Genomic DNA, 26,728 nt, shown 5'->3' with positions numbered 1-26,728 from the left:
GACAGCTAGCTGGGTGACTTTGGGCCACCCACTCTCTCTCAGCCAAACTCAGCTCACATGGTGGTGGTTATGGGGAAAATAGGAAGTAATATTGGTATTTTGCCATTGAGTTGTATGTGTACATATACTCTCTCACACACACAGAGTGAAGAACAGGGGCCACCAAAAGCCCTGCTCAGGATATCAGAAAAAGAGATATAAACTGTGTTATAATAGCCAATGGAAAATTGCAAGGGTAGTTTGCAACTGCCAGGTGTATGCTGCATTGTCTTTCATTGGCAATTTTCCTGTGTGTTCTAGTACTCCTTTTTCCCTGACAAAAGGAAACCAGTTAAGGAGAAAGGATGGAATATCTTCTCAGTAGCATTAGGATCTACTGGTAGCATTAGGATCTGTCCAATTAGAAAGTATTTTCATTCTCAGGGTTGAGTCTGGAACTAAGTACATGGAAGCCATGGCCCAAAATGGAATCTATTATAATTGTATCCTTCAGCGCTCCTAGGCGCCAAATGCCATTTAATGCCTATCCTTTTAACTTGACCATATGCACGAGGGGGAAAGACGCCCCATGCATTTAATAGAAAGTGGGGATTTTGCAGATGCCTATGAAGGATCAAACAGACCAAATCTCCAAAAAGGTTCGGTCATTTTTTTCTCAGACTGTCCGAAGCTCAAACAGCTTTAAGTGTGTAAAATACGTTATGCTCTGGCACAAAAAAAGCATGTTTATGGAACAAGAGCGGTATTGTCAGATTGGTCTCCCTGCATGCAGGATCAGGTTTCATGCAAGTTTTTTTGAACGCATGCTTTTCTTTTTAGATGGAAGATGAGGATTCCATTTTGCCCCGAAAGTTGCAAGGAGCGCTTGAACACATACTGGAGCAAAGAAATGAACTGGCAAATGACAAGGAGGAAGTCACACTCAACGGCAAACAGGGTTCGGGTTTTGTTTTGTTTTTAATTTAACATTTGGTAGTCTTTTTCTTTTTTTACAATGGTTGTTTATCAGTTCGGGACTTTTGTATTTAGCATAACAGTACTTTTCAACCTTTTCACAGATTGTACCTCTTTTAGGGCATGACAATATTTGAGTACCAGCAGTGACTTAGCAAAGTGTCAAAAACTTGATGACTTCCCCCCAAAAAAGGGAAATAAGTGATAAAGTACACGCACTTAGGTAAAGGTAAAGGTTCCCCTCGCACATATGTGTTAGTTGTTCCCGACTAGGGGCAGTGCTCATCTCCGTTTCAAAGCTGAAGAGCCAGCGCTGTCTGAAGACGTCTCCATGGTCATATGGCTGGCATGACTAAATACCAAAGGCGCACAGAACACTGTTACCTTCCTACCAAAGGTGGTCCCTATTTTTCTACCTGCATTTTTTACGTGCTTTTGAGCTGCTAGGTTGGCAGAAGCTGGGACAAGTAATGGGAGCTCACCCCGTTAGGCGGCACTACGGATTCGAACCGCTGAACTGCCGACCTTTCGATTGACGAGTTCAGCGTCTTAGCCACTGAGCCACCACGTCCCTACCATACTTTTAATGGGAAACTTGTGCCTGTTTCTATTCCCTTCTCTCCCTCAGGCTTGCCCCACAGAAACCTCTCCTCTTCTCTATCTCTCTTTCTCTGTCCCTTTCTCGGTCCCAGTCGACTTTTTTTCCTCCCCCTTTCCCACCAAAACCTCCTCCTTTTATATCCTCTCCTCTCTCCCCCCTCCGCCTCCTTTTCTCTTCTGGTCCAGTTCGAGCTGGCTCCTCTATCCAAGGCTGCAGGCTGCTCCCAGAAGTGCCGATCAGCTAGAGCCGCGCACATCAACACTGGGCACTCAGGAGAGCCCTGGCAACACCTCAGCTCTAGCTGACTTTCCCACAGACCTCTGCCGTGCTGCCACCGCTTCAGCTCATCCCCTCCACTACACTTTTACAGTGTTTTCCAACCCGTTGTACGCGTACCACCTGCCAGGTGCCAAAGTACCACCAGTGGCAGGCGTACCAGAAACTGAAAAGCACTGCAGTATAGCTTTGCCCAGTTTTATGCTTGGAGATGCTCACAAAATGTCGCAGATTAGAGATGATTACTTTGTATATGTACCTTTGTCCCTATTGAATTCTTAACCTTCGTTTGTGTAAGCTATTACGTGAAAAAGCATAATACTCTTATCTGCGTCTACTGTCATTGTGCAACCCTGAGCATTATGTGCATTGAGGGGGGAAAGACAAAAAACCCAGTTTCTCTGTAGCAGGCATACTTCTTCTGTTTTCAGTTTATTTTTTTCCTTCCAAATTGAAAAGACCAAAGGATGCTAGCTTTCATTTGGATGCTCCACTTTTTTCCCAGTCTGTTGGGGAACGTAGCCAATGTTGGAGACTAACCTTTTGAAAGGCCTTTCTGGTGGTTGTGAAGGAGATGGCAAAAAGGGTTGATTTTACATCTATACAACTGCCTTAAACTATATGAAGTTAATGAGGTAATTGGGTGTGGGCCAGATGTTCCTGAATTTCCGATTGCAGCAACCTCAGTCATTGTGACACATTATGAAGGATTTGGGGTACTTAAGCAACATCTGAGTTGCAGGTTGCCCACTCCTGGTATGCTTATTAGCAGCATCTCTCCAGGTTTTCAAGAAAGGATCTTACTCGATCCCATGGGAAGAGATCATTATCTTCTGCATTGGTCAGATCAACCTGGGATATCCCATCCAGTTCTGGCACCATAGCTTAGATCATTCACAAATTGGAGGGTGTCCACAATAGAGCTATCGAGACAGCAAAGTTCCTGGAAGGGAAAAAATACTTTGCAGATTTTTTTTTTACAATGGTTGTTTATCAGTTCGGGACTTTTGTATTTAGCATAACAGTACTTTTCAACCTTTTCACAGATTGTACCTCTTTTAGGGCATGACAATATTTGAGTACCAGCAGTGACTTAGCAAAGTGTCAAAAACTTGATGACTTCCCCCCAAAAAAGGGAAATAAGTGATAAAGTACACGCACTTAGGTAAAGGTAAAGGTTCCCCTCGCACATATGTGTTAGTTGTTCCCGACTAGGGGCAGTGCTCATCTCCGTTTCAAAGCTGAAGAGCCAGCGCTGTCTGAAGACGTCTCCATGGTCATATGGCTGGCATGACTAAATACCAAAGGCGCACAGAACACTGTTACCTTCCTACCAAAGGTGGTCCCTATTTTTCTACCTGCATTTTTTACGTGCTTTTGAGCTGCTAGGTTGGCAGAAGCTGGGACAAGTAATGGGAGCTCACCCCGTTAGGCGGCACTACGGATTCGAACCGCTGAACTGCCGACCTTTCGATTGACGAGTTCAGCGTCTTAGCCACTGAGCCACCACGTCCCTACCATACTTTTAATGGGAAACTTGTGCCTGTTTCTATTCCCTTCTCTCCCTCAGGCTTGCCCCACAGAAACCTCTCCTCTTCTCTATCTCTCTTTCTCTGTCCCTTTCTCGGTCCCAGTCGACTTTTTTTCCTCCCCCTTTCCCACCAAAACCTCCTCCTTTTATATCCTCTCCTCTCTCCCCCCTCCGCCTCCTTTTCTCTTCTGGTCCAGTTCGAGCTGGCTCCTCTATCCAAGGCTGCAGGCTGCTCCCAGAAGTGCCGATCAGCTAGAGCCGCACATCAACACTGGGCACTCAGGAGAGCCCTGGCAACACCTCAGCTCTAGCTGACTTTCCCACAGACCTCTGCCGTGCTGCCACCGCTTCAGCTCATCCCCTCCACTACACTTTTACAGTGTTTTCCAACCCGTTGTACGCGTACCACCTGCCAGGTGCCAAAGTACCACCAGTGGCAGGCGTACCAGAAACTGAAAAGCACTGCAGTATAGCTTTGCCCAGTTTTATGCTTGGAGATGCTCACAAAATGTCGCAGATTAGAGATGATTACTTTGTATATGTACCTTTGTCCCTATTGAATTCTTAACCTTCGTTTGTGTAAGCTATTACGTGAAAAAGCATAATACTCTTATCTGCGTCTACTGTCATTGTGCAACCCTGAGCATTATGTGCATTGAGGGGGGAAAGACAAAAAACCCAGTTTCTCTGTAGCAGGCATACTTCTTCTGTTTTCAGTTTATTTTTTTCCTTCCAAATTGAAAAGACCAAAGGATGCTAGCTTTCATTTGGATGCTCCACTTTTTTCCCAGTCTGTTGGGGAACGTAGCCAATGTTGGAGACTAACCTTTTGAAAGGCCTTTCTGGTGGTTGTGAAGGAGATGGCAAAAAGGGTTGATTTTACATCTATACAACTGCCTTAAACTATATGAAGTTAATGAGGTAATTGGGTGTGGGCCAGATGTTCCTGAATTTCCGATTGCAGCAACCTCAGTCATTGTGACACATTATGAAGGATTTGGGGTACTTAAGCAACATCTGAGTTGCAGGTTGCCCACTCCTGGTATGCTTATTAGCAGCATCTCTCCAGGTTTTCAAGAAAGGATCTTACTCGATCCCATGGGAAGAGATCATTATCTTCTGCATTGGTCAGATCAACCTGGGATATCCCATCCAGTTCTGGCACCATAGCTTAGATCATTCACAAATTGGAGGGTGTCCACAATAGAGCTATCGAGACAGCAAAGTTCCTGGAAGGGAAAAAATACTTTGCAGATTTTTTTTTATTTTTTAACACACACACACATCTACAATACATTTTTTCTGAGCAGAATATTGGCCAGGTTTCAAATTTATTCAACTTTTTAGTTCTCTTCCAACACATTTTGTATGCTTTCATTAATATATTTTACATTTTTTCTCTCATTTTTATTTTCTTTCTTTTATTTACATTGTATATCTAATCTTATCCTTTGCCCTAAATTCTAATCATTTATCAACTTCCCTCTTTCTTTTTTTTCCCCCCGAAGAGAAAAATATTTGAGGAACGTTCAGAGGTTTGACTGTGTTTAACCTAGAGAAGAGTACAGGAAGGCACATTAGTTGTCTTCAAGCATTTGAAGGTCCGTCATGTAGACGTCAAGACAGTACTGCTCATAGTTCCAGAATATGGACTAGGAAGCAATGGCTTTAAGTTACAGCATAATGAGTTATAAGATAGGAGCAAAAAAATACCTTAACAATATCTTAACAATAATTGTTCCATAATAAGAGATGGCAGATTTTACATGGCTGTATATAAACACAGATTGAGAGGCCATTTGTTGGGGTTGCTGTAGTAATGGAATCTTGCTCTCGGCAGGAGTTGGGCTAGATAATATCCCCGATCCTTTCTAGCTCTTATGTTTGGTGATTCTGTGTTGAAGATAGTCAGTGGTGGGTTTCAAATTTTTTTACTATCGGTTCTGTGGGTGTGGCTTGGTGGGCGTGGCATGGCTTGGTGGGCGTGGCAGGGGAAGGATACTGTAAAATCTCCATTCCCACCCCATTCCACAGGAAGGATACTGCAAAATCCCCATTTTCTCCCGATCAGCTGGGAATTGGGAGGCAGAGAATAGATGGGAGCAGGGCCAGTCAGAATTTTTACTACCGGTTCTCCAAACTGCTCAAAATTTCCGCTACCGATTCTCCAGAACTGGTCAGAACTTGCTGAAACCCATCTCTGAAGATAGTACTAAAAACCTTTTGAATGCAAAGCAGAATTGCTGCCCATGAGAGAGCTTGGTTCTCCTTGATGTAGTGGAATAGATCTGGAGACTAGCCAAAAACAGTTAAAGATCATTAAACCCCAGTATATTTTCCTTCTGATTCTATTTCCTCCTTTGTTTTTTGCCTTTCCTTAATTTCCTTACAATGTCCCCTCAGAGGCCAGCCCTTTGAATGAAGTGGTGTCAGAAGCTTTCGTCCGCTTCTTTGTGGAGATTGTAGGACACTACTCTCTTTTCATGATTCCTGCTGAGAAGGAAGAAAAGGCTCTCCAGCGCGAAGCTTTCCGGAAGTCTGTTTCTTCAAAGAGCCTCCGGAGGTTCCTGGAAGTTTTTATGGAGACTCAGATGTTTGGAGGCTTCATTCAAGAACGAGAATTACGAAAACAGGGAGCCAAAGGTGAGCTTGTCCTCTTGACAAGAGGATAGTGCAAAGCAGTGGTGAAATGTAAAATTTGTTACTACCGGTTTTATGGGCGATGCCTTGGTGGGTGGGTGGGGCTAATGTGACTGGGTGGGCGTGGCCAACTTTTTTTTAACTTTTAAAAGCATTTTTTCAAAACCTCTTCAGCCAAAGAGGTTGTAAAAAAATGCTTTTAAAAGGCTCTGACGATCCCAGCTGAGTTGCCTGGTTGTCAGAGGTTTTTGTTTTCTTCTAAAAGCATTTTTTAACAACCTCTTCGGCTGAAAAAATGCTTTTAAAAGGTTCTGACAATCCCAGCTAAGCCACACGATCATCAGAGGCTTTTTTTTTTACTTTTAAAAGCATTTTTTCAGCCGAAGAAAAAATGCTTTTAAAAGTAAAAAAAAAAAAACTGATGATCGTACGGCTCAGCTGGGCATTGGGGGGGCGGGGGACAGGGATTTTTGCTACCGGTTCTCCAAACCACCCAGTGCCATTGCTACCGGATCAGACAATCCGGTCCGAACCGGGAGCATTTTACCCCGATGCGAAATATCCAGATTCTTTACACTAAGTCAAATTAACTGTCTCCTTAGCATTATCATCACTGATAGCAGTTCTCCAGGATGTTGGAATAGAGTTTCCAATCCTTTTTGGAGATGCCCGAGATAGAACCTGAGACTTTTTATCTACAAGCCATGAGTTGTCCTACTGAGTTACAATGGATTCCTGATACTTGGTGGATCTAAGTACTTCTGTAGATTTCTGCTTTGCTTTTTTAAGTGTAATAAAGGTAAAGGTTCCCCTCGCACATATGTGCTAGTCATTCCTGACTCTAGGGGGCGGTGCTCATCTCCGTTTCAAAGCCGAAGAGCCAGCACTGTCCGAAGACGTCTCTGTGGTCATGTGGCCGGCATGACTAAATGGCAAAGGCACACGGAAGACTATTACCTTCCCACCAAAGGTGGTCCCTATTTTTCTACTTGCATTTTTTATGTGCTTTTGAACTGCTAGGTTGGCAGAAGCTAGGGCAAGGAAAACGGGAGCTCACCCCGTTACGTGGCACTAGGGATTCGAACCGCTGAACCTTTCGATTGACATGCTCAGCGTCTTAGCCACTGAGCCACTGTGTCCCTTTAAGCATAATAATGTTCCCTGATTGGTAGTAGCAACTGAAACCAATAAACTTAATAGTTACTCTTTTTTTGTTACTGTTGTTCTTGACCTCTCTAGGTTTGTTTGAGGTACGTGCCCAGGAATATCTGGAGACCCTTCCCAGTGAAGAACAGAGCGGAGTTAATAAATTCTTGAAAGGATTAGGTACGGAAGTCAAGCAAGTTCAGCTGCTGTAGTGATCATGATTTTAATATTTTTTTTTACTTTATCATGTTTAAATTACACAATTGTGCACCCGTTACCTATGTGGGCATGGCTTGGGAGGGCAATGTGGTTGGGTGGGCGTGGCCAATTTTTTTTTAAAAAAGAGCATTTTTTCCACAACCTCTTTGGCTGAAGAAGGTTTTTGTTTTTGTTTTTGTTTTGCATTTATATCCCGCCCTTCTCCGAAGACTCAGGGCGGCTTACACTATGTTAGCAATAGTCTTCATCCTATTTGTATATTTATATACAAAGTCAACTTATTGCCCCCAACAATCTGGGTCCTCATTTTACCTACCTTATAAAGGATGGAAGGCTGAGTCAATCTTGGGCCTGGTGGGACTAGAACCTGCAGTAATTGCAGGCAGCTGTGTTAGTAACAGACTGTTTTACCAATCTGAGCCACAGAGGCTCAGTTATAGAAAAAATGCTTTTAAAAGTCTCTGACGATCCCAGCTGAGCCGCGCGATCATCAGAGGCTTTTTTTGTTTACTTTTAGAAGCATTTTTTCGGCCAAAGAAAAAAATGCATTTAAAAGTTAAAAAAAAAAAAACCTCTGATGATCACGTGACTCAGCTGGGCATGGGGGGGACAGGGATTTTTGCTACCGGTTCTCCGAACCACCTGCTGCCATTGCTACCGGATCGTGCAATCCGGTTCGAACCGGGAGCATTTCACTCCTGCCATGGACCAATTTTGGACCGGGGAAGTGGGGGATGGTTTCACACACTACCCAGATCCTGCCCAGCTTTGCTTGCTTGTGCGGCCTGGATCCTAACAGGCCATGAACCGGTACTGGTCTGAAAGCCTGGGGATTGGGGATTTCTTTTAGATAATGTAACATTAAAAAAAGCATTTTTTAATCTGAAAAGTTTTTTCCAATATTAACTACAGTAAACATTCGCTTCTTGCCTTCCAAAATGCTTCCTGCCCCATCACATCCCTGCTTAATAAGAAAGGAGACTTGGCACATAACTGGATGGTGAACATATAAGTTTAATAATCTTTATAGAATTACCTCTATCTTCTGTGGCCACAGAATCATGACATTTCTAAAACAATCCAAAATTCTCAGGGCATAATTTCTGCAATTGCAGGAGACTTCAGGTGACATTGTAGGGCAGAGGTATCAAACTCCATTGGTGGCAGAGGTGTCAAACTCCATTCATTGAGGGCCACATCAGAATTGTGTTTGACCTCGGGGGGATGGGGGAGATGGGGGGTGCGTGGCCAAGGTGGGCGTGGCCAGCTAGACATCGCTCATCAAGGGTCTTTTTGGCCACAATGGCTTCCTGCAGCCCTCTGTCAGCGAAAACGGAGCTCGGGGACACCATCCCCACCCTGTTTTCGGCCACGACAGCCTCCTGCAGCCCTCTGAGGCCCCCCAAGCTCCATTTTCACTGGCAGAGGGCTGCAGGAGGCCATCATGGTTGAAAATACAGCCTGGGAGGGCCACGTGAGCTCCATTGTCACTGGCAGAGGCACTGCTGGCTGTCCTTCATTGTTTCCAGGGCCCCACGGGCCAGATCTAAGCACCCCTTGGGCCGGATCTGGCCTGCGTGTCTTGAGTTTGACACCCCTGTTGTAGGGGGTCATTTTCCAATCTCCCATCAAGGCATCCTGAAAAATTGCAGAGCTGTCTGCTGTTTGGCCTCAGCTCCACAGAGATGCTACCTTACTCTTACCTGGAAAGGTTGGAGATTCAAACTTAAAGTCTTTTCTGCAGGTAAAGAAGTTGTCTTTTTCTTTCCATAAATATTGTCTGTCTCTGTCTTTCCTTCCCCACCATTCATCCTCTCTAGGTAGCAGAATGAAATTTCTTCATAAGAAATAAGTACTTGGAACACCACCAGGAGTGGAGAGAAGGATATCTTTTTCCAAGCATTTCATCAGACACAACATGGACTCCCGTTCGTTTTTCCCATTTTAAAAACCCAAGTCCAGCTTCGCCTGCTCCAGTGGTGGAGAAACTTCCAGAGCAGCAGCGTTTAAAAGCTGCACCTGGGTGGACAGCTGACCTTGCGGCCTCCTATACAGCATGGTGCAAAAGGGGCCTCCAGGTTTGACTGGATGAAGAACATGCACTGGACAAAGCACTGCCCAGCCTCTCTGTTCACTGACCCTTTGCAGACTTTGTGGTGATTTAAAGACCTTATCTATTACATTTTTTTTTTGTGAAAACGTTTCTTATTTATACTGAGGTTAGGAAGACTATTAGGCAGAGGCATTTGTTCCATTTACTCTTCCCAAGGGATGACAGCAAGGATAGGCGCTGCTTTAACTTGGATAATATGGTTGTAAAATGGCTGTAAAAGTGATGCAGAAATAACTAGAAGAGAAAGAAAGGGCACGTAGAGATGGGAAAAGAAGAACCTGTATAAACCAGTAGGTGTGGTGGTAGTGGTGGGGGGGAACTACTGAATCCATTCAGAATTTAATCCAACTGACCACTATGTGATGACTTACTGCCCCTTCCTGGAGTTTGGGATATATGTCCACACCTTTCTTCAGAGTAAGTCTGATCTGTTGCCATTGGAAGTATGTGTTTATTAAAACAAAAAAAAACAAAAAAATCACGTGCTTAGTTCCAAGTATTGTATGTAGTTTGTTTTGTTCGTGTGTATTTTCTGGAGTACAATTCAGAGGGCGATTTGAAGGGTAGAAGCAGTTCTTTGAAAAACCTTCCCACCCCCCACCCCCACCCGCTTCCCCCCAAGCAACAGAAAAACGCCTGAAGGCTTTTAAATAGTGGTTCCCAACCTTTTTTGGGCCATGCTCCATCTAAGCATCTCTAAAATCCTGATCCCCCCCCCATCCCTGTGACATATAATTCTTACTATTCAAAAAGTGAACTCCTACTCACGTGGAGGAAGCCCAAAAGGCCATTAACTTGGTTTCAACAAGGTTCCAAATTGCCCCCCATTAAAAATCAAACCACACACCACCACCACCCCGGGTGAAGCGTGGGAACCACTGCTTTTAAAGGATGGATCGGATGGTTTTGATGATGGGATTGTGTGCACCCCCTAGTGGCCAGGACAGTTGTGAAACAGTTGCCTTCTGCCCTTGCATTCCTCTTGTGTTATTCAGTGTTTGTTACACTGCATGGAGATTCATACATGCAAGCATATCATTTCATTTTGTTGCATTTATTTACACAATAGTGATATGTGTGAAGTGACACTATTTATAAGTACCATACCTGACACGCAGATCGCACCCGTGATGTGGAATTTGTGGCAACTTGTTTGTACCTTCAAGTCAACAAAGCATAAAGGTGTTTTCATCCACACCTTTGTCCTTCTGTAAATCTCAATAAACAAAACTGTGGTCAGACCACAGTGATATAAGGTGCGATATAAGGATATCTGCAAGAGGGACCTAAAGGCCTTGGGAATGGACATTAACAACTGGGAAACCTTGATCTCCAGTTGTTCAGCTTGGAGGCTAAAGACACAGCATAGCCTTCTCCAATTCAAAGAGACACTTGTTCCGTAGGTTGTGTTGTGTCTCGTCCAATCTCACCTCAGCCGGGGTCTTCTTATCTGCTTCCGAACACGGAGGAATGTTCTAGTATGCCTCCCGACCCCAGCCCTGGCTCCATGCCCAGACAGGCTGAAGAGGAAGAAATACCTCCAGCCCCCAGCTCTGGCTCCATGCCCAGGCAAATGGAGCAACTAGACCCCTCCCCCTCCTCCACAGCATGTGAGCCTGAGGGAGGTCAATTACCAACAGCTGCCGACTGGAGTGACCCTCACGTCAGAAGACTTGATAGGCGGAGGCAACAGAAGGAAGGGAGGGGCAGGCCTGGATAAGTGCTGAGTCATGGAGCCACACCCCATGGCCTATATAAAGGATCTGCTTTCTGGCATTCTCTGAGCCAGGCAAAGTCTAAACATATCTTGCTGATCTCCTGCCTGCCCTGAGGACTTTGCTAGGACTTTGGCAGAGCTGCAGAGGCACGCCTGATTCGGATTTCCCTGACCCGGCCGTCAGCGGAGGAGTGGGACATGACAGGTTGAGGCAAAGAGGTAGTCCCGGAACCAGAGAAACCTGGGGGCTGGGCAGGGGACAGTGTATCTGCCCTCAGTGTGGAAGGGATTGCCACTCGAATTGGCCTCTTTAGACACCCTAGATGCTGTTTTAGGATCTTTCCAGAGCACGATACTACAGTCTTTTGAAACTGAAGGATGCCAATGCAATTGTGGTCTTGCCGAGTGTAAGAAGTGACCTTGAAATCTCAACTTCAAGGAAAGCTGTTCATTGTGATGTGACCAGATGTGGGGTTTTCATTTTTAGGTGCAGCAACTAATGAGAATGCATTGAAGGTATTCTAGACCATGGAGAAAAGTGGCTGCTGACCACGGGTGGGTCTCTGGCGTAAATATTACATGTGTACAAACTCCACTCCCACTTCCAGTAAACTTTAGCCTAGTGATAAAAAAGGGAAAAGCAAAATCGTAGCTAAGGAATAGGGCACACAGTTTGATATAGTCAACTCCAGTGTCTTTAAGAGCTGGGAAAGCTTATTTTTTAGAAATTCTGGTGAGTCCCTGAAACACATATATGTACAGCCCCCATCACGTCACTCCCTTTCAGAATAAACAGTGTTATGCAAAATGAAGAACCAGAAGTAATAAGCAAAATAAATAAAAGGAAGATGAAAAAGAAAAAAGGAAATCTGTTTGATTTACTGCTCCTCCAAGGTGAAATCATCAAGATAAAGGCATCTTCTTCCTTTATGACACCTTGAATAATGCAGGCAAACTATAGCTTGGAAAGGTTGCTTATTCAGCAGCAGTTTTCATGTTCAAGATAATTTATCTAATTCATCTCCATCCCCAAATTCACGGAAATGTTTTGGATCAGCTTTTCACTGAGACAGTATATTTTATCTCTCCTGGATATTCCGGAGAAAGCCACCTGGGAAGGAAAAATACAGAACATGAAAATATTCCTGGCTGAGTTATCAGAAGCCACATCTTCCTGAGTGAACCTATCAGTTATATGGATATAGGAAAAACTTGGCTGGAATATGCCCAAGGATTGTAGTATTGCAATGGTGAACAATGACAGGTCATTGCATACATTAAAACCACCCCTTGAAGATCAGAGTAAGGCTGGGGACAGTGGCACACATGAGAGCATTCCTTTTCCTTCCATCCTTCCCTCAGAAAGTTGGACTTTCTTCCATCAAAATACGGGAACACCACTGGAGCAACACAGAAGAATTACAAGTGGATGTCAATGACAGAAGCTAAAGATAAAGTGAGAACATTGCAACAAGCCCCGATTTGAAGCACTCAAATCTTTGTCAGACATGAAAAGGGGAGGATTTGCCTTGGAATCCTGGGGATGCGGTGGCTCAGTGGCTAAGATGCTGAGCTTGTCAATCAGAAAGGTTGGCAGTTCAACGGTTTGAATCCCTAGCACCTCCTAATGAAGTGAGCTCCCGTTACTTGTCCCAGCTTCTGCCAACCTAGCAGTTCAAAAATACATTAAAAATGCAAGTAGAAAAATAGGGACCACCTTTGGCGGGAAGGTAACAGCGTTCTGTGCACCTTTGGCGTTGAGCATGCCAGCCACATGACCACGGAGACATCTTCGGACAGTGCTGGCTCTTCGGCTTTGAAACGAAGATGAGCATCGCCCCCTAGAGTCGAGAATGACTAGCACATATGTGCGAGGGGAACTTTTATCTTTACCTGGGATGCAGCCAGTTGTGTGGACTGCAAACCGAATCCATATAACCCAATTTCCACAATAGCAATGAAGCATTTTGGATAAAATGCATAAAGCTTATGCAGTGAGAACATGCAACACTAAAGTGACTACAGCATCATCCAAATGGTAGACGTGGCTTCCCGTATGGGAAATTAGTTTTTCCAAACTATATTTTTATTATTAAATTTTATTAATAAAATTCATTTGCCACCCATTTTGTAGTTTGGGGTGACATTGAGCACCATCAACTTTGTTGCAAGCAAGTCTTCCAAAAATTAAGTGTAATGACAACACTTAATAGTAAAAGTTTTTCATGATGGACTGTGTGAAGAAAAAAACACGTCAGTGCTTTACATGGTAGAAACTAGAATGCCAGCTTATCAACATCTCTTCCCCTTGTCATCTTCAGCTCTGGAGCATTTCTATGCCAGGAAAAGCTTGTCAATTTTAATCAAATTTGAGATAACCACAACTACTTGTCCTTGCTCAATATTTTAAGGCATAATCCATAGTTTAGAAGCAACCACATTTTGTGGTCCATGGCAAGTTAAAATTGTCTACAGCAAGTTTTGCAGGCTGTGCGGACTCAGATTTGGGGCTGAGTGGAAAAAGCCAACAATGAGTAGTGGCATGCTAATTACATGGGTAGAACATGGATAGCTCTTCCATGGTGAAAAGGTGCGTTTCCAAAAAGGCAATTGGACTTCCCTGGTTTTTTTTCCCTTGAAAATGGTTTGCTTCTCATTCAAGAATTTCCATTTTGATGGTCTCCAATTATGTTGAAATTCAGGTTCTAGAAAGCATGAAAAACGCTCACTGGGAATTTGAGAAGTCCAGAAAATCTTGAGGGCAATAAGTTAAGGAAACCTTTTCCTTTTCCTTTCATTTTTTTTTTCTTCCTTTGTGGCCCCAAGGCTAAGGTTTTGCATTTTACCCTCAAAACAACAAACTGGAATAGGAAAGATACTCAAACTGTCAATGAACAGTTAGTGTTCATAGCTATGATGCCATTCTTTCCTAGAGTGGCCTTTGGATTTTACATTTTGGGACAAGGTTAAAACTGATTTAATACCTTTTTCTTCTCTTTGGATTTTTTAAAATCCCGGTACACATTTTTAATGTGCAAATTACAAACCTAACTGCTTTTTTTCCCCCCCAATATGGTGATACGTCTCAAAAAAACCAGGAACCTAATAAAATGTTCTCGTTGATGAAGGAGAGAAATATGTTGACTGTATTGCTTGATCCAAATTTAGCTAATGGCGTGTTTTTTCCTTTCTAACAGGTGTCTCCAGCCTAATTACCTGAACACAACTATGGAGAAATACAATTTATAAAATTTATACACAGTGACTTTGCCTTGAATTAAACAGGATTTTTTTAAAAAAAATAGGAATAGGGTCACCATGAGATTAAACATCAGCTAGATTATTAAGATCAAGGCTGGAAGGAAGGACATCATGGATGAATTTTTAAAGGACCAGGCTTTGGTTTTGTTTTGTTTTTTAATCATTGCAGGAGAAATTGATGCCAAAGCCAATGGCAAAACCTTTCACATGTAGTTTTTTTAAAAATATATGAGGAAAAGAGTACTGTACAAAGATTTCAAGAGCATTCTAAATCTTATCAGATTTCCATTTCTTGTGACCTTACAGCGCCCTCTGTTGCCTATTGCTTGAAGACGTTATTTGAAACCGTTCAGCAGTTTCGTACTGTACACTATGTCAAATTTAGTTCTAGACATCACTATGACAGACTGTATATTTATTCATGTTTGGAAAGCATTCACTGATCTCTAATTTCCTGTGGGAAATTTAATTTTCTTTTTGAATGAAAGATCATAATGTGTAATTTTCTTCTATGGAACTATGCAGATGTAAAGGCATTTATTTAGACATTCAGATTAGTCACTACTATTCCTTCAAAAGTTGGAAGTAATATAATTTGCTCTCTTTCAGTGTTTCTCCATAACACAATCTTGCAAGGAAGGTTGGGTTCAGTGGCTGAGATAGTGTGAATATCCTATCAGGGGGTCCTTTGGTATTCTCTTAGCTTGGGTGTTTCCTTGCAGATATTTCATTACCAAACTAGAAACATCTGCAAGAAGACAACCAAGCTAAGAGAAGAGAAAAGACCCCACAGTTCAACCCTGAGCTTCAAATATTCTCTTATATTGATAATCCTCTGAGCTTTATTGTTGAAGTTGAATTTTACTTTGGTTCTTCCCAGTGGTGAAATCCAAATTTTTTTACTACCGGTCCTGTGGGCGTGGCTTAGTGGCACGGCAGGGGAAGGCTACTGCAAAATCTCCATTTCTACCCCACTCCAGGAGCAGGATACTGCAAAATCTCCATTCCCACCCCACTTTGGGGCTAGCCAGAGGTGGTATTTGCTGGTTCTCTGAACTACTCAAAATTTCCGCTACTGGTTCTCCAGAATCTGTCAGAACCTGCTGGATTTCACCCCTGGTTTTTCCCCTGAACATCAGTCCTAGTGCAATATTTTAGTCATTACATCACACTAAGCACATCACAGTGCTTAGTGAGAACAAGCACTGCATTGATCTTTGTAAGGAATATTTGAAAACGGGAGAAGGATCTCATTCACTGATACTTTGATGTTCTGCTTAGTTTCTGTGGTACCTGTTTGTCGGGAAACTGCTTTGAAGTCGCACCTTCCTTTTGGAAGTTTGCAAGTATAGAGGCCCAAGCAGCCATCGCAGTCAGACGGTTTTCGGCAGGCTTTCAACTGGATCCCAGGGCAGGAATACTGAGAAGGAAATAAAAGAAACTGCAGATAAGAAGCATTGTTTGAAAGTAAGAAATTCTGTCTCAATAATTCATTAACTTGTATTGTGTTTCTTGCTACACTTATATTTTTATGGTGATCGTGAACCAATATAACTAGAGATTAAGAAAGTTGATGTTGATAGACAAACTCTGTCGCCAAGGTGACAAGAAATAAAACTTTTTCCTAAGTCTACACTGTTTAGATAATATTCAGAAGCATCTCAGACAGATGCCCCCTTAATTCACTAGAGTACAGGTAGTCCTCAACTTACGACCACAATGGAATCCAAAATTTATGTTTCTAAGCAAAACATTTGTTAGGTGAATTTTGCTCCACTTTATGACCTTCCTTTCCTCAGTTGTTAAGTGAACCACTGCAGTTGGTAAATTAGTAACATGGCTGTTAAGTGAATCTTACTTCCCTGTTAACTTTGCTTTTCGGAAGGTCACAAAAGGGGGATCACCTGACCCTGGGACACTGCAACCGTCATAAATATGAGTCAGTTGCCAAGCATCTGAATTTTGATCACATGACCATCGGATGCCACAACGGTCATAAGTGTGAAAATGATCATAAAAGTCATTTTTTTCAGTGCCGTTGTAACCTTGAATGGCCCCCAAACAAAGTTGTTGTAAAGCGAGGACTACCTGTATAAGAACTTTTCCTCCTAATAAAAGAATTACAGTTGCAAATTTCAGTTCTGGCCAATCTCAATAAAAGTCGTTTTAGTTTTCTTGTAGCAATGATTTCTTGGTCTGGTCTTCTAGTGAGGCTGATAGTAACTTTTGTTAGCTAAACCTTATTACATTGGCTTTTGTCGAAGGAGAAGGTGCAATTCCACATCATTCCTAGCTTTTTGGTTCTCATTATCTGCTTCAAGGAATGAGGATTAATTTAAGGCAGGGGTCTCCAACCTTGGCAGCTTTAAGCCTGGTGGACTTCAACTCCCAAAATCCCCCAGCCAGCTTTGCTGCGGGGTTCTGGGAGTTAAAGTCCGCCAGGCTTAAAACTGCCAAGGTTGGAGACCCCTGATTTAAGGCACGCCAATTTACAAGTACAGGTAGTCCGCAACTTGCAACAGTTCATTTAGTGACCGTTCAAAGTTACGATGGCACCAGAAAAAGTGACTTAGGACCATTTTTCAGTTACGACCTTTGCAGCGCCCACCATGATCGTGTGATCAAAATTAAGATGCTTGGCAGCTGGTTCGTATTTATGACCGTTGCTGTGTCTCAGGATCATGTGATCTCCTTTTGTGACCTTCTGACAAGCAACGTCAATGGGGAAAGCCAGATTCACTTAACCACCGGGTTACTAACTTATCAGCGGCATCGATTCACTCAACAGCTGTGGCAACATATGTCGTGGAATGGGGCAAAACTCACTTAAACATCTCACTTAACAACAGAAATTTGAGGCTCCATTATGATCGTCAGTCGAGGACTATCTGTATTTCCTGAATACTGAAATAAGAAATAAAAAATCCTGTATAATCTTCTAACTGCAGTTCATCCCTTCGTCACATTTAAGTGCCACAACACCATTCCCCTGCTAATCTGACAAAAACCCAACTGCAAAGTAAAATTTTATTTCCGGCAAGAATTGGAAGAGCATTTCAGGATCAGACCAAAATTAATTAAATATACATATATTACTCACCGTATCTGTATTAAAGGTCCCATGGCCTTCTAAGTGGGCTTCATGCCCAGGACTCTTGCTCTTAGGAGGGGACTGTGGGAGAAACGACCCCTTGCCATTTGGCTTCTGCTTACTGGTTCCCAGCTGCAGATTGCTTCCTGCTTTGCCATACGCTCCATCACCTAGTTGGGCTTCTCCTTCTGCAGCCTTCCACAATCTAGGGGAAGGCGGTTTCCTCCCTTCTACCTCTTTGTCTCTCTGACTGGGGTGGACAGTCTTCCTAAAATTTGCAACTCCAGCTGGGTTGACTTCTTCAGCAGCCAGCCCTTTCCCAGTTTGAATCAGAAAACAAAACGGCACAGAAAGCACCAGGATGGTCATTCTAGATACCTTCATACTTGACTCTTGACTCTTCTTGCCCAACTATCTAAAGACTTGAAGCCCGTTGGAGCAATTTCAAACAGCCATAACGGGCTGGAGTGTTTCTCTCTTTCTTTTCCATGCATGGATGATGGAAGCCTTTTATACCTTCAGTGTCCCAGCTTGTCCCCTCCCCCACCCCATCCTCTCTTTACACATCTTCCCCCCCACCTTTGTTATGATATCAATTTTATGGCTCGTATCGTCTCCTTGGAAATTTTCTTCCTCTTTCCTCCCCCCACCACTTCTCCATCCCAGTAACACCCAACTTCTTTGCAAAGCATGTATTCCCATTGAGACATGTGTCTAATGCCATCTTTCTCCTCCATTGTGATAATGGAACATTAGCTACTCCTCCCTTTTTGGGGGGATGAGCAGGTGCTCGAAGGCACTTTAAGAACTTTGCCGGTGAAAGGAAGAAAGAAAACTTTCTGCCTAATGAGCTAGTGATGAGTACATCATTTTTTCCCCTCTGTTCTTCTGTGGAAGTATTGATCGTTCCTGATTTTTTTGTTGTTGTTCCTCAACTGTTACAACTAGAAAGAAACAGATCAGTCTATTTCAATAGCATTAATAATCCGTTCTGTCCCATTGTTTTTACTAAAACTATTATTTCTTCCTCTAAAGCATGGATTTTTATGTATTTTTGAGACTACCTCTAAATTTAAAACGTATGAACTTTGACGAATACTTTGAGTTTCAATTTATGCATTAATTTAGGGAGATTGTTTAAACGCTTGTTTAAAAATACAGCCTAAATCAAGTTCTCCAACATCATTGAATCAGTTTTGCTCTGTTAGAATTATGAGTAAAGGCATTTTAGATATACCTTATCAAAGGTATCTTGCAATACTATACTATCCAATACTGTACTAATGTTTCCATTTTAAATAAGCAGTATATAAAATCAGATTTCCAGAGTGGAGTGCAATCTCCATTTAGGTAGAGCTTTGGAAAGACTGCACAAAAATGAGACTATTTCTCCTAATTAACAGCATCTCCAACTGGAAGCTACACTTCTTTACTTAATATAATTCTTATTCCCATAACAATTAGTAGAAACCATGTAGATTAAAGAAATACCTGCAAATGTGCATGATCAAGTGTAGATTTATTTTATATAAACCCACCTATCTTCCAACAAAACAGACTGTGCGCATAGATCTGGATGTTTTATTGAAAGAACAGGATATGGTGAAACAGCAATGCTCTGTGTGTGGGATGTGGGTTTGTCCTTGGATGAACATGTGCCATAGATTAAGATGGACTTTTCTTTGTGTTTCTGCCTCCTCCAAATGCTAAAGGAAAATGGAATCTGGCTTCCCAACGTGCACTTGTTTTGAGAGTGCGGGCTGATAGGTAAAGGGGTTTGGTCAGCTTCAGAACAATATAGATTGGTATTTGTCCTCCAGCCACTAAATGGAGCCAGAGAGCCACAACAGCATATATAAAAATTATATGCTGGGGCATGACACTTAGTAAACAGAGTTAGAACAAGATAGAATGCAGCACAGGGAGATACAGGCACTGTTTTTTCCCCTCCACTTATGAAGACTGGAGGAGAAATGGAAGAAAATCTTCAACTCCAGCTAAGACAGCTTCCATATCTTGGCCACAGGCCATCTCTGAGCCTTGAGCCTTGCCAAGCTCACACTGGTGCTGTTGATCAATGGAGAAACAGGCTCATAAGAGCGGAGGGAAAGACTGGCTGAGAGGAGGCCCATCCGGACGCAGTTATCTGTGTCTTCCCCAGCAAGTAGCCCAGCGATGATTCCAGCCATTAAGCTGCAAAGAAAAGAGACATTGTGAGCTAAGCTAGACCCTAAACTAGATTAGGGGATAATCATGGAATATGAGCGTTAAGAACATTTTCACCACCCCTTATCCCTCCCTATTCTCTGAAGTAACTTCACAGCATATACCAGCAGCACCCAATAAAATGGTACCCAGCAAGAACCATGCATGCTCCTACTGGAATGGGGAAGGAGATGGCAAAACATCCCCTTGGGACAACAATGGAAGATGCGGATTTTTGACTTGCAGATGGAAAAGGGGAAAACTCACGTTAGAAAGCAGACACAGGAGTTTCTCTCTGTTAGAAGCTAACTGGTCCACAGATTCGGAACACTGCAAAATCTTTTTTTGCAAAACACTGCAAGAGGAACTGAGCTGCTTCTTCATCAACAACTCAACTTCTCAAGGAGTCCAGAGGGGCACTGACAATATGCACAGAAGCGTCCGGGTGGGTGAACGGAGCCTCCCAATGCCACCGCTACCAGTTCATCCGATCCAGTGCAAATTGGTAGCAACCCACCACTGGACTCTGCTCACCATTCCTGAGCAACTAAGTGCAGGCTGGGAATTACAATTCAGGAAGATGTGGAGGACTACTGCTTTTCAATGCCTTCCAGGTAAGGAGATGACACCAGAGGTGGGTTTCAGCAGGTTCTGACCAGTTCTGGAGAACAGGTAGCGGAAATTTTGAGTAGTTCGGAGAAACAGTAGTAAAAATTCTGAGTGGCCCTGCCCTAGGGGTGAAATCTAAAAATTTTCTCTACCGGTTCTGTAGGTGTGGCTTAATTGGTGGGCGTAGCTTGGTGGTCAGATGACTGGGTGGGGTGGCCAATAACAATAAATAATAAAAATAATTAACAGTATACAAAACAATAAGAGGTACCAAAAACCAACTTTCACACTTTACACACACACAACACAACACAACACAACACAACTGACTCACACACAATGTAAAAGCAGATGCACTTCACCCAAAATGGCCCCTGCGACAAGCAGGAACCTCACACTTTCACATTTTACACAACAAACACAACTGACTCACACACACACAAAATGCCACATACAACTTTGTGAGATTTTGTGTGTTTGTGTAGTTAGAGTGAAACACTAGAGGAACACACCAAATCTCAGAAAGCTGCACAAATATTTTATTTTATTATTTTATTTTATTTTATTTTATTGTGGACTTCAAATCCCAGAGTTCCTCAGCCAGCAAAGCAGGAAGTCAAAGCAAGCTTTTTTTTTTCTTCAGTAGCTGAAGAAAGCATGCCGTTGCCAGCCCGAAAGAGCAGTAATTATAGGTAAGTGAGGAGGGGGCATTGGGTGGGCATGGGTGGGGGCTCTTGTAAGTGCGGGCTGTTAAAAAGTGAGTTTAAAAGCCTGCTAGGATCAGGAAACTCCTCTGGGATTGCCAGAGGAAAAAAAGTTTTAAAGTCCACTCCTCTGATGATCTCAGCTGAAGTTCCCTCATAGCAGCCCAGAACCTCTTAAAATAATTGTTTTAACATGTAGAAAACATGTTTTTTAAGGTTCTGGTGATGAGGAACTCCGCTGAGATGGCCAGAAGAGCCTTTTAAAGCCCCCCCCCTTTTCCTTTTTTTCCCCTTCAGCTGAAGAGGTTTTTTTTAAAAAAAACTTTTAAAGTGTTCTGATGATCTCTGCTCAGCCCCGCGATCATCAGAGGGTTTGGGGTTTTTTTTACTTTTAAAGGTATGTTTTCGGCTGAAGAAAAACTTTTAAAAGTGTTAAAAAAAACCCCTCTGCTGATGGTGCGGCTCAGCAGAGGCAGGGGGGCAGGGCCAGGGATTTTTGCTACCGGTCCTTCGAACCAGCAGCTGCCATCGCTACCTAATCAGGAGAGCCGGTGCGAACCGGGAGCATTTCACCCCTGCCCTGCCCACATCTATTCTCTGCCTCCCAAGTCCCAGGTGATTGGGAAGAAATGGAGATTTTGCAGTAACCTTCCCCTGGATTGGGGTGGGAATGGAGATTTTATAGTATCCTTCCCCTGCCACACCCACCAAGCCACGCCCACCAAGCTATGCCACACCCACCAAGCCACACCCACAGAACTAGTTGTAAAAATATTTGAAACCCACCACTAGATGACACCCTTATTCTCAACCATAGTCAGACATTAGGAGCAGGACACGTGAGTTCCTGCAGCCAGCAATAAAATTGCAGAGTGGAAAATGCCAGCTGGGTTACCAATTTCCATACTTTTCTGGGTAAAAATCCAAAACAAAGCATTCCAGACCAAAGCCTGATGAAATTTTGCTTGAACAGATCCATTGGGGACCCTTATCCACCAATAGTTAAGGAAGTTGATAAGAAGTTCTGCCACTAGTTATTAACAGATTTTTTTTTAAAAAAAATCAATTTGATACTCTACTGTCAGAAATACAAAGAACACAAAAACCCACCCAGAATTTTCACACAGTGAGAAAGAATTCCCTTGTGCTTTATCCTTCCTATACCCCACCAACCAGTCAGCCAGAATATATTTTTTAATGGGATTGTCTCACAATTACTCTCAAAATGAAAGAAACAGGGGTGGGGGAAATCTGCCAGGTTGGTCCACTCAGAACAAGTCAGTTGATGGTTTGTCTATAGCCAGAGTCAAAATGGAGACAGAGGGGAGATGTGGTGGCACAGTGGTTAGAATGCAATATTGCAGGCTAATTCTGCCTACAGCCAGGAGTTCGATCCTGATGGAGCTCGATGTTGACCCAGCTTCCATTCTTTCAAGGTTGATAAAATGAGGAGCCAGATTGTTGGGGGCAATACGCTGACTCCGTAAACTGCCTAGAGAGGGCTGTAGTGCCCACTCAGAGCATTGCCCAAATATAATTAAGCAAATAAGTTGTCAATTGCAGCTGGACAATTCCCAAACCTTGACCATGTCATCAACCACTTCAATGAGGTGTTGTGGACATGATTTGTCATGGCAAAAGGGAAAATTAGTTTAACAATAGAACTAAGGCAGCTTTAGAGTCTCTTTACCATGGGCTGAGGATGAGATGGGGGCAATGTAGCAAGGAGATTTACCTTTAAAATATTTCTTAAGGCATCTTCGTGTCACAGTAAATATAACATATAACATACTATTGTTTCTGTCACTACTGAACAAGGAAGAAATGTACAGAGCCAGGAGTATTTTCTTACAAGGTCTCTATTGGCCTTTCTTTCAATGAGATATATTACATTTTCTAGTAATTTAGGCAGTGGTGAAATGTAAAATTTGTTACTATCGGTTCTATGGGTGGTGGGTAGGTGGGGGTAATGTGATTGGGTGGGCGTAGCCAACCTTTTTTTTTTTTTAACTTTTAAAAGCATTTTTTCTACAACCTCTTCGGCCGAAGAGGTTGTAAAAAAATACTTTTAAAAGGCTCTGACGATCCCAGCTGAGTTGCCTGATCATCAGAGGCTTTACTTTTCTTTTAAAAAACATTTTTTTTGCCTTTAAAAGAAAAAAAAAGCCTCAGCTGATGTTATGTATTTGAATTCTTGGAGGGAAATTTGGGCGGGAAAAAGCATGTTTCTAATTGGCTGGTGCCTCAGCCCAAATGCTGTATAAGGAGGACTGTTCTCCTGTTATAGCTGCTGGGTTCTCACAATAAACTTAAGAGCTGTTGTTACTAAAGTCCTGTCTCCTGCCTCCTTATTTTGCGAACTCAACAGCTGGGATCGTCAGAAGAGCCTTGTAAAAGCATTTTTTTTTACAACCTCTTTGGCAGAAGAGATTGTAGAAAAATGCTTTTACAAGGCTCCTCTGACGATCCCAGCTAAGTCGCATGATCATCAGAGGCTTTTTTTTTTTCACTTTTAAAAGCATTTTTTTGGCCGAAAAAAATCTCAGCTCAGCTAGGCAGAATGGGGGGGTGAGGGATTTTTGCTACCAGTTCTCCAAATCACCCGCCGCCATTGCTACCAGATCAGGCAATCTGGTCCGAACCGGGAGCATTCCACCCCTGAATTTAGGTAACTTAGTGCCAAAAATATGAATAGGTTAATACAAAATATATACATAACTTGTATACTGAGTCACATTATCAATCAAAAGAATATTCAGTACGTGAAATGGACTTGAATTGGACATCCCAGAATTGCCCTCTGCATTAATAAAAGTACCTGATGCTCTTGAGGAACACATCCTAAAAAGTTTTGTGTCTTTTTACAACAGTTGTGTCTCCAGGCATGTGGAGCAAAGCTTCAATTATCTTCCCACAATGTAACCATAAAATATAACTCCATGTATTTTATTTTCACAACAATTAAGAAAGAGTGACAGCTTACAACAAGCTTTCCGTCTCTCATCATGTCCAAATAAATATTTGGGCTAAGGACTTTCCTTAGAAATGTGGCATACCTGTGTGCATTGTTATGTTGTCATAGCAACCTAAGTTTCAAAGATCTAACAGAGGGAGGTGGAACACTGTACAGCCATGGCACACGTTCAATGAACAATTAGCAGTATATACAGTACCTATCACCAGCTCCAGACACATTCACTATCTCTTCGGTGGGGACAGGGAGCGCTGGGTAGTGAACAGCACGTAATTCCTCTGTAGCATTCTGTAACATGAAATGGCAGAATTCAAGGAGTTAGGCCTGGAGACAACTATAAGGTGTCTTCCTGCTCTTTCTGATAAATACTAACGTTCTGGGTAGCTAAAGATGAACATGACACAAGAGGAGAATTTCCTTACTCACTTAATCAGGCCTGATTGGAGAAAAGTGATCGTGATATGAATTGAACTCATAGCCCTCAAGTATTATTAGTTACTTATTATTAAGTTTATTAGAGTTGTTAATGCCTGGAATGCACTACCAGACTCTGTGGTTTCTTCCCCAAACCCCCACAACTTTAACCTTAGACTGTCTACTGTTGACCTCACCCCATTCCTAAGAGGTCTGTAAAGGGCGTTCATAAGAGCACCAACGTGCCTACCGTCCCTGCCCTAATGTTCCCTTTAATTGTACTCATTTTATGTATTCAATTCATGCTTTTACTTATATATATATTATCTAATATGTACTCGACAAAATAAATAAATAAAATGAAATAAGTAAATATTACAGTTGAAACAGGGGAACTGAGCAGGAGAATTGACTATAATCAACAAGAATTCATGAGAAGAGGCAATATTCCCCATAATCGAATCTCCGTTTTCATGTTTATAAGCACAAATCCATAATTTAAAAATAATGAGTTTATAATTTAAAAATAATGAGCTAGTTTCACTATTTCCCCATCTTTTTTTCACATATTTTTTTTTTACCTCATAGCATGTTTGAGGGTGCAGAGAGACACTTCTACCCTTGCTTCGGCCACACAGCAGGACTCCATGTTGACCAAGAGTAACTACCACACAGTGTAGCCCTCTCAATAAAGGGTAAGCCAGAGCAATAGCAGTCTTGATGATGTCCTCCACCTTTGATGGCATATCTGTAGGTTCCATTCCAGAAATGTTAAGAGTGAAACCCAGTAAGATAGGATTGAATTCATAATCAGACCAGTGGTGGGTTTCAGAAATTTTTACTACCAGTTCTGTGGGCTGGTGGGCATGCCATGGCTTGGTGGGCGTAGCAGGGGAAGGACACTGTAAAATCTCCATTCCCTCTCCAGTCCAGGGGAAGGTTACAGCAAAATCCCCATTTCTTCCCTATCAGCTGGGACTAGGGATGCAGAGGAGAGATGGGGCCGGGGCCAGTCAGAATTTTTACTACCGGTTCTCCGAACTATTCAAAATTTCCGCTACTGGTTCTCCAGAACTGGTCAGAACCTGCTGAAACCCACTTCTGAATCAGACCATTTATTTGAGGTTTTTCAATATCACTAAGGGGAACTAGAAATTAGAATTAATTATTTACTAAATTTCCATTTCAAAAGAAATATGGGAATGAACGGTAGAAGGAATTATATCAGTAACTATATCTGAATGGTGTCATTGACAATAATTATCTTCACAATAACAAATATTTGAGATAAACTGGAGTGCAAATATATGACTGGCTTCAAATAATCTATAGACAAAGGTTAACTTGTAGTTGCTATGGTATTTTTTCCCCAAGAACTGTCCTATTAGAGCTTTCTATGTGCTGAGTTTAAATCCTTTGGAAGTTCAAATCCTGTCATGGTGGAATTCTTTCAGAGGTCTGAACACAATAAAAGGAAGGAAATTGTCTTGGAATACAATGGCCAAAAAAATATATATCGATGATATTTCCAGATTGATTCCCAGGAGTGATAAAAAAGAGTAAATTGTTTAACTGAACGAATCTATTGGGATAGATTTTTTATTCCCCATATCATGCATTTTAGTTAAGCCCTAGATAGAGACATTTAGACATTCTAATATCAGAGAATGGCTGCCAGTTATCTCAAACAAAGAGAGGCTGATATTAGATTGCAATGGAAAACTTACAATAGACCACCTAAAAATAATTTACTAGCCTGGTTGGTCACTTTGGTATACTTCAAATAATTCATAAAAGTTGAATTTTTTTTTATTCTCCCCCCCCCCTCCCCCCCGCCTCTTTCCTTGTGTTAACAATTTAAGAAGGCAGGAAAATAAGGAATCTGTGGCTTTGACTAATTGAGAGCATTAGTTTTTCTTTAACTTTTTTTATTCCTTTATTTAAGTAGAATATTTTATAGTTAAGATTATGATTGCTGTGATTTTCAGAAATTGTAATTACAACTCCAAAAGACCCACAACAAAGGAATGGCTGACGAAGATGACAGAACTAGCAGAAATGCAATAGTAACCTGTTTGATTAGATCAACAACTATCCGTGAAAGGAAATCCCGTATAGACTTTTTGCTGAAAAAAATATGAACTTGTGATTCATATTTGAAGCAGGGGTGAGATCTAAAAATTTTCCCTACCGGTTCTGTGGGCGTGACTTAATTGGTGGGTGTGGCTTGGTGGTCAGGTGACTGAATGGGCATGTCCAATAATAATAAAGAA

The 26,728-nt window shown here is 42.3% G+C and overlaps 2 protein-coding genes across 6 annotated transcripts in view; one reads left to right on the top strand and one right to left on the bottom strand.

Moving 5' to 3' along the window:
• Positions 1–9,946, top strand: part of DENND2A (DENN domain containing 2A) — a 94,039-nt gene extending 84,093 nt beyond the window's left edge. For 2 of the 3 annotated variants that reach the window (XM_058191119.1, XM_058191117.1), the window contains exons 17-20: positions 820–937; positions 5,766–6,005; positions 7,242–7,328; positions 9,188–9,946. In XM_058191119.1, the coding sequence (XP_058047102.1) occupies positions 820–937; positions 5,766–6,005; positions 7,242–7,328; positions 9,188–9,219 (477 nt within the window). In that variant the 3' untranslated portion in view covers positions 9,220–9,946. The remainder of the gene's footprint in view (positions 1–819; positions 938–5,765; positions 6,006–7,241; positions 7,329–9,187) is intronic. The other variant, XM_058191118.1, reaches the window with a different exon arrangement.
• Positions 9,947–18,808: 8,862 nt separating this feature from the next.
• LOC131202527 (uncharacterized) overlaps positions 18,809–26,728 on the bottom strand; it is a 50,874-nt gene continuing 42,954 nt past the window's right edge. For all 3 annotated transcript variants that reach the window (XM_058191622.1, XM_058191625.1, XM_058191624.1), the window contains 3 exons: positions 25,037–25,203; positions 24,241–24,329; positions 18,809–19,742 (listed from right to left, as the gene is read on the bottom strand). In XM_058191622.1, the coding sequence (XP_058047605.1) occupies positions 19,547–19,742; positions 24,241–24,329; positions 25,037–25,203 (452 nt within the window). In that variant the 3' untranslated portion in view covers positions 18,809–19,546. The remainder of the gene's footprint in view (positions 19,743–24,240; positions 24,330–25,036; positions 25,204–26,728) is intronic.

The sequence above is a fragment of the Ahaetulla prasina genome, chromosome 7, assembly GCF_028640845.1.
Source record: "Ahaetulla prasina isolate Xishuangbanna chromosome 7, ASM2864084v1, whole genome shotgun sequence".
In the NCBI taxonomy this organism is placed as follows: domain Eukaryota; kingdom Metazoa; phylum Chordata; class Lepidosauria; order Squamata; family Colubridae; genus Ahaetulla; species Ahaetulla prasina.
The sequence above is the reverse complement of the archived record's forward strand: the minus strand, read 5'-3'. Positions and strand labels throughout refer to the sequence as shown.